The 7,907-nt window shown below is 55.6% G+C and overlaps 1 protein-coding gene across 1 annotated transcript in view; it reads left to right on the forward strand.

Moving 5' to 3' along the window:
* Positions 1–1,079, forward strand: part of Prrt1 (proline rich transmembrane protein 1) — a 2,351-nt gene extending 1,272 nt beyond the window's left edge. The window contains 3 exon segments of the mRNA XM_023721325.1: positions 1–122; positions 607–792; positions 894–1,079. The exon segment at positions 1–122 is cut by the window's left edge and continues 145 nt beyond it. Coding sequence (XP_023577093.1) covers positions 1–122; positions 607–792; positions 894–1,070 — 485 coding nt within the window. The 3' untranslated portion in view covers positions 1,071–1,079.
* Positions 1,080–7,907: the final 6,828 nt, after the last annotated feature.

A 7,907-nucleotide genomic window follows, 5' to 3' on the forward strand; every position in this document is an offset into this window, starting at 1 on the left:
TCGTGGTGCCCACGCACGGGGGGGCGGTGGGCACGCTGCCGCTGGGGGGCTACGTGGCGCCCGGCTACCCCCTGCAGCTGCAGCCCTGCACAGCCTACGTGCCGGTCTACCCAGTGGGCACGGTGAGTGCGGGGCGAAGGCCGGGGGATTTTGGTCCAGGGGACTTGGCGGTGTCCCGGGACCAGCGAGCCCCGGCGGGGAAGGCTGAGAGAAACGCCTAGAAAGAACCCTGGGAAGGGGGTGGGGGCCTGGGGCGTACGGAGGTCAGAGGTCAGGACTAAGGGAGGGCACGAACAGGCCCAGAGGTGATCAAAAACGGGGTGGAGGGCGGAGAGGGGGAAAAAGGACCCTGGGGACGCGACTGGTCGGGGTCTGAGGCGAGCCCAGGACGGCGCAGGTGGCTGTGCCCTGTGGACACCTCCAAGACCGTTGGCCCACGGGGAGGAGAGGGCCCCAGACAGTCGCTGGTGGCCGGAAGAGTGTTGGGTAATTGGTTCCTGTGACACGCAACGGCCAAGAATCACGCTGTGCACACCGCCCTGCCTGAGCCGCGGCTGGAGAGCCTGGCGTCGGGGTGAGGTCCCTACCCCCAGCTTTCCTTTCCAGCCCTACGCGGGCGGCACCGCGGGGGGCACCGGAGTGGCCTCCACTCTGTCCCCGCCGCCCCAGGGCCCGGGACTGGCGTTGCTGGAACCGAGGCGCCCGCCCCACGACTACATGCCCATCGCAGTGCTGACCACCATCTGCTGCTTCTGGCCCACGGGCATCATCGCCATCTTCAAGGCGGTGCAGGTGGGCTGGGGGCCGCGGCGGGGGCAGACGGCGCCGGCGCTCGGCGCGGTGACGGGAGGAGGAGCTACCGTGGCCCTGACCCCCGCCCGACCCCGCCGCAGGTGCGCACAGCCCTGGCTCGTGGCGACATGGTGTCGGCCGAGATCGCGTCGCGCGAGGCCCGGAACTTCTCCTTCATCTCCCTGGCCGTGGGCATCGCGGCCATGGTGCTCTGTACCATCCTCACTGTCGTCATCATCATCGCCGCGCAGCACCACGAGAACTACTGGGATCCCTAGGGGCGCCCCCGCCCGACCCCGTCTGCGCCCAGCGACCCGCCGGGCGCGGGGCCTCCACGCACTCTCCATGCCGCCTCCACGGAACCTCTTGCCTGGCGAGCACGCTCCGAAGCCAGTTCCTCAGGAACCCCTCCAGAACCCGCGCCCCCAGGATCGCCACTCCCGGGGCCCCCGCCACGCGCCGGGCCTCCAGCCGCCCCAGCTCCCAGCCCTGTCCGAGCGCATCGCCCCTCGCCAGGCCCGGACCCACCTCCCCGAGCCCCGCCCCCTCCGCAGGCCCCGCCCCGCCCGCGCGCAGCCCTGCCCGCATCTCGCGTGCGGGGCGCGGCGAGCCCGAGGTGCGGTTTGCGGCCCTGCCCCAGCCCGCGGAACCATACAGTCGTCCTCTCTCCAGGCGGCAGGAGCGAGCCCCGGGGTAGCGAGCCCCACGCTCACTCCCGATTTTGCTAGTCCCGTTTCGTCCTCCTTCACCCCAATCTCTGCCTATTTTCTTGCTAATTCCACAACTTCTCTTTTTGTTGTTTTGGAAGGAAATTTAGAAGGTCTCTGGGACCCGGCGTCCCTGCTCTGTAAATACCCCCTGTACGGTCCCAGGCCGGGCAGCCCGGCAGAAGGGAGGCCCGGAGGAGTGCCTCCCCGTCCCTGCTTCTCTCGGGGCCCCTCGTTCTGGCCTGCGTGCCTGTGTGACCCTCGAAAGACGACATTAAAGAACCTAGTGGATTTACCACCGCACTTCAAAGACTGCGGCCCCAGAAGACCCTGCCTTGTGGGTTCCCTTTTCACATCTCTTCATGTCATCTTCCAGGGGGAAAAAAAGGAACCAAAGAGACAAAAGTGGGAGAAGATGGATTGCTGCCCGGGGGACACATGAATGTGGGGTTCCAGAGTGTCCATCAGGGAAGACCATGGGTGCCATTCTGCGTGAGGTTTTCTTGCCTCAGAACTCCCTTTTTTCACCGAGCTAGACTGGGCTTAGAGTGCTGGAGAGAGATTTACAGGGAGACCCGGAAATCTATCCACAGACTTAGCAGGAAGGCCAAGAAAGATGGCCAACTATGGCTGAGGACCGGGAAACTGCAGCAAAAAGGTGCCAGAGCAGAGTCTTTCCTGCCTGGTGCCAAAGGGAGGCAAAGACCTGGATCTTCACGGGCTATCTGCTCCCCCATGCTGAGTTAACAGGAGGCCTTTGTGGGGGGCACAGCCCCAGGGGGTGCTGGTGAACAAGCGGCCCAGACAACCGTGACCTTGGCCTCATGGGATCTGTGATTTAGAAGGGAAGCCTGGCACTCAGGTGATGGAGTGGGGGGTGACGGTGTGACGTTGGGGCTTGCTGTGCCTTCCTCCCCAAACTTCCCCCCAAAAAATAATTTCCAGTTGAGACTTTCACTTACTCATCCCCTAATCTAACCTTCTACCCCTCCTTAGATTGGCAAGCAGGCTGGGTGCAATGGGACCTCCCTGTAACCCCTGCACTGAGAGGAGACTGAGGCAGGAGGATCAAAGTTTGAGTCCCACGGCCACAATTGAGGAAGAACCTCTCCCAGAAGAAAAATAAATAAAGGGCTAGGCGTGTGGCTCAGTGACAAAGCAATCATAGGTTCAACGGCCAGTAGTACCAAAAGGAGTATGTGTCGGGGACTGCAGTCAGATAAATAGCTGTCTCTTTTTTATAGTCACTATTTCTTAGTTCCTTGAAAAATGCTTCTACTCCTTAACTTACTAAAACTGTTTTGCTCTTTGAAAGTACATGCAATGACCAGAGGTTACTTGGAGCAAATATTCTCACAGTATTATGTCTCTCTGGGCCCTTTTATCCTTCTCTCTCTCTGCCTCTCTCTCTGTCTCTCTCTGTCTCTGTCTCTCTCTCTCTCTCTCTCTCTCTCTCTCTCTCTCTCTCTCTCTCTGTCTGTCTTCCTCTCTCTCCCTCTCTCTTCCTGAGACAGGGTCTTGCTGCGTAGTTTAGGCTGGCCTTGAACTCACTGTGTCCCCAGGCTGGCCTCCAACTCTCATCACTCCTCCTGCCTCAGCCTTGCGAGTGCCGGGCTTACAGGTGTGCACCCAGCACTCTTGCCTGTCTCTAGAGCCTGGGCTTTGCACACCCGCAGGCTCCAGGACCTGTTATCTCCCCCCACACACACCTCTAAGCCTTTTCCTCCTGACTCTGTGCTTTTGCTCCCGCTCCCTGAAGTGTCTGTCTCTAGATTTTTCTTTCTCTTGGGTTTTCCCCTGAAATCACATCCACTGGACACAGCTATCCTCATCTCTCTGGTTTTCAGGACTGATAAGTGAACTACAGATTTTAACCTGGAGAGCACTAGTTTCTTGAGTCACACCTCAGCCCCTGGCCATCAGCACTCACCTAATCCAGTCTTGCAGTGAACGTGGCTGGCTGGTGGCCACTGCTGGCCACAGGGTGCAAATGGAGTGGATAAAATGCCACCCAGCCCTGCATCCTATGTCCCTGAGCGACACCCTCTCTGCAGTCATCCTTCCCGATCTCAACACTGGCCGCCTCCCTCTTTCTCTTGCCTCCCTTTGCTATGCTCAATTGGTTCTGCCCAGTCTGTGACTTCTCCCTGGCTTCTGCCAGAATCGTTAGCTCACCTGGTATTATCCCAGCACCTCTCCACCCTTCCTACCTGTCTCCTCCCCCTCCCCCTTGGCGCTGCTGTCAGATTACTACCCTCCGTAGATGTACTTCATAATTCTGGGACTCAAAGCCCCTACAGAAGGCTGGGTGCCTTGGTGCCCTACCATTCCAGCTACCTGGAAGGCTGAGACCGGAGGATTGCTGTGGCTCAGAAGGTCAGAACCAGTGTTATGCTGTTTAGCCTGATCTCATAAAAAACAAAAAAACAAGCTTCAGTATTACCTATAGCTATTCAGTTGCTTACAGAATTTCACTGTAGCTCAGTGATAGTGTTTGCCTGGCACGCATGAGGCCCTGGGTTGGGGCACTAGCAACATGCGCATGCGCAGGAACACACACGCGCTTGGGCGCACACACGAGGGCCTCTTAGAAGCCAAGCTGCTGTCCGCTCCCCGAGTGTCAGACCCACTCTGGGCTTGTGTTTCTGAGGCGCCGCACCACACCCTTCCCGACCCTATCTCCCCTGCCCTTCCAGGCCCAGGCAGGCTCCTTCCTCTCCAGCAGAAGGCTTCCTCAGGGCTGGATCAGAGCCCCAGGCATTCCTTGAAGCAATGCTTCTCGCCACAGGCTACATGTTACAGTCATCTGGGGAGCATTTAAAAATCCCAAAGCCCAGGTTGCATCCTAGACCAATTAAATCCGAATCTCTGGGGGTGGGACACAGGCATCGCTATTTTTTAAGCCGTTCCCCGGTGATTCCGAAAGACAGCCAAGGGGAGGAATCACTGCACTGTTTTTGTTTCGAGGTAACCAGGATGCAAGCCAGGGCCTTCGCACTGAGAACAGGCTCAGTCTTTCTATTTTTAAAAATAATAATTGTTATCATCATCATCATCATCATTATTGGGGCAGGACCTTGCTAAGTGGTGGCTGCTGCACTGGAGCTTTCAGTCCTGTCTCTGACTCCTGGGGTGCTAGCATTCCAGGTTGTTTGTCACCTGCCCAGCTGGAGCTGCCACTGGCTTTGAGTCACCTCGGGAACCACCCAGGAAGGGGAGAGAAGCCAAAAGGTGGCTTCAGCCACTTACCAACTGTAGTAGGAGAAAAAATAGCGGGGCCTGAAGCCCACCGCCCACCCCCTCCCTGTCCCCCACGCCTCACCTTCTGAGCTGTTCAAGGCAGGAGCCAGCGCTGACCTCTGCTTCTCAGCTCCCGTCTCAGCAAGCCTCTTCTACTAACTTCACATTCGGCTGAATTGAAAGTAAGCAGGGGAACCGAGTAAGACACCCTCCAGGTCACCTGGCCTCACTGGGACTGCACTGGGGAGAAAAGAAAATGCAGTCCAGTTCAGTTCTCCTCCACCTTCCAGCAGCTGCTCTTGCGCATGGTGCCCTGGGCTCCTGGCACCTCTGCTGACAGGCTGCACCCTTCGAGGGCACCTGTGACCCCCATTAACATCTGCTTGGGTGTTTGGGTTCCCCCATGCTTGGATTCCGGGTCATGATTCCCCTTGCTCGTCAGAAACTCAGCGCCTGGCTCACTGCCTTTTTCTCTACCTCTGCCTGACTGGTTTGGTTTGGTTCGGTTTGGTTCAATTCGGTTCAGTGATGTTTGGTAGCAAACCCAGGACCTGTACTTGCCAGGCAAGCTCCCAGCACGAGCTACATCCCGAACGCCCTGCTTCCTCACTTCGATGTGCAATGTGCGTGGTGTCTAATTAGATCGCCAGTGCTCTGGTCAGCCCCAGGCCTGCCTAACCTCGGGGGATCTGCCCCTCCCAGCTGGGCGCCTCCTGCCCACCACTGGGTTGCACCTCTAACTGCCACCCTTCCAAAAACCGCAGATGCAGCCTTTCTTTCTTTTCTTTTCTTTTTTTTTTTAATTTTATTTGTGTGTGTGTGTGTGTGTGTGTGTGTGTGTGTGGCCAGCTCAGCCCACCAGGGGGCGGGGCTGGCTGGCATGTGGTGCTGGGGGATTGAACCGCAGTCCCTGTGCTTTGCTAAGCTTGTTCTAAGTAGGTGCTTTAGACCACTTAGCCATCTCACCAGCCCTGCAGCCTTTCTTGTCAACTTTCAGTGCCCCCACACCAAAAGCTATCAACCCACCAGGCATGGTGGCACATGCCTGAAAACCCAGAATTTGGGAGACAGACGCAGGAAGATTGCCATGAGCTCAAGCCCAGCCTGGGCTACATAGTGAGACCCTGTCTCAAAAAACCAAAGAAAGGGGTGCTGGGGAGATAGCTCAGTGGAATAAGCGCTTGCCTGGCAAGTGCAAGGTCCAGAGTTCAATCCCCGGTACAGCAAAAAAAAAAAAAAAAAAAGTATTTTCTAAAGCAGTGTCTCAACTTGGACTGGGGAGATGGCTCAGTGGAATAAGCGCTTCCCTGGCAAGTGCAAGGGCCTGAGTTCAAGCCCTGGTTCTGCCAAAAAAAAAAACAAAACGCAAAGGAAAAAAAAAATTTCTCAACCCCATTCAGACCTCCCATTTGATGACTCTATGAAAAATTTTTTTCCATACTAAAAATGGAACCCAGAGCCTCACGCATACTAGGCTTTACCACCCAGGCACACTGCCATCTCTTTTTATTTTTTACTTTGACATGGGATCTCTTGCTAAGCTGCCCAGATTGGCCTTGAACTCTCCTGTTTCAGCCTCTTGAGTTGCTGGGAATACAGACATGCACCACCACACTGTCCCAGGTTAGCTTCGGAAGCTCAGAACTGTGATTGCCCCTCAGCCCTCACCCTACACACCTGGCCTTCCCGTTCCAGTTTGTTCTGGATTAAGTCCTACTCTTCCTGCCCTACAAAGCACCCAGCAGCTGAATGTCTGAGGGAAAACACACAGTCATACTGGCTGGTCCCACTTCCTGTGGGCCCTCATATAGCCTACATTTCTCGAGTCTACTTTCCCCAATTGGAGACCACAATTTCACAAGATGAAATCTCTTCCTATTTCAGTGAGAAAACAGAAACTTTTGGAAGAAAACTTCCTCATGGCCCAACTTCAAATCCAGCCCTCTACCTGCCTCTCTGCCACACAGAGGGTCACCTCTAGCCTCCACCTCCTCTAGACGAGGGTCTCACTCTTCTCCTGCTGAGTGGAGTTGTGGTTCCTGGAACCACGCCTGCCTTTCCCAAGTGATCAGTTCCTGACCTTTGCTGGAATATCCCAAAATGCCTGTAATCCCAGCACTATGGGAGCCTGAATCAGAAGGATTTCCAGTCCAAGCCCAACCTGAGTGATTTTGAGACTTAGGGAGACCCAGTCTCAAAAAAGGGGCTGGGAGGGCTGGTCAGATAACTCAGTGGATTAAAGCAAGCAGGCACAGGGGCCAGGGGTTCGATCGTTGGGCCTGCCATCCCAGCCCCGCCCCTGGGCATGCTGAGATGGTGATTGAGGCTGGGCATGGTGGCGCATACCTGTAATCCCAGCTCTTGGGAGGCTGTAAACAGGTGGATCACTACAAGTCCAATCTAGTAGTGAGACCCTGAACATCCTGTAGACCCTTCCCTAAAATACAAAAAAAAAAAAAGAAAGAAAGAAAAAGAAAAGAAAACATTAAAATTAAAAATAAAAAGAGGGCCTGGGAATATAGCTAAGTGTGAGGCCCAGGGTTAAATCCCCAGTGTCATGGTTTATGTCAGATGTCCGCCTAAAGCCTCATGCAGTCCTGGGAGACAGGCTTTTCAGAGGTGGCTGAATAGAGTTTGTGACTGATTCCTAGTCCAGTGCTGGGATTAAGGGTATGAGAGCTACACCCACTCTGGGAGGGGAGGCAGCCTGTGCCAAGCACTACCCTGCTTTGGAAGCCAACCATCGTGGACTGAAACCTCTATACACTGTGAGCTAAATAAACCTTTCCTCCTTTAACTTTGGGTATCTGGAACTATGTCTCAGCAACCAGAGAAGTAACCCAGTAACACATGAGCATGCGTGCACACATATAGCGTCCCACAAATTGAGCCAGGCATGGTAGCACACTCTTGTAATCTCCACACTTGGGAGGCTGAGGCAGGAGGATCATTGCAAGTTCGAGACCAGCCTGGGATACAAAGTAAGCTCAAGGCCAGCCTGAACTCCTAGGGAGACCCTGTCTCAAAACAACTCAGAGAGAGAAAGAGAGGAGAGAGGAGAGAGGAGAGAGGAGAGAGGAGAGAGGAGAGAGAGAGAGACAGAGAGAGAGAGAGAGAGAGAGAGAGAGAGAGAGAGAGAGGAAGAAAATAAATTGAGCTGGGGATGTA

This window comes from Octodon degus, unplaced genomic scaffold (assembly GCF_000260255.1).
Source record: "Octodon degus isolate 3935 unplaced genomic scaffold, OctDeg1.0 scaffold00005, whole genome shotgun sequence".
Classification (NCBI taxonomy): domain Eukaryota; kingdom Metazoa; phylum Chordata; class Mammalia; order Rodentia; family Octodontidae; genus Octodon; species Octodon degus.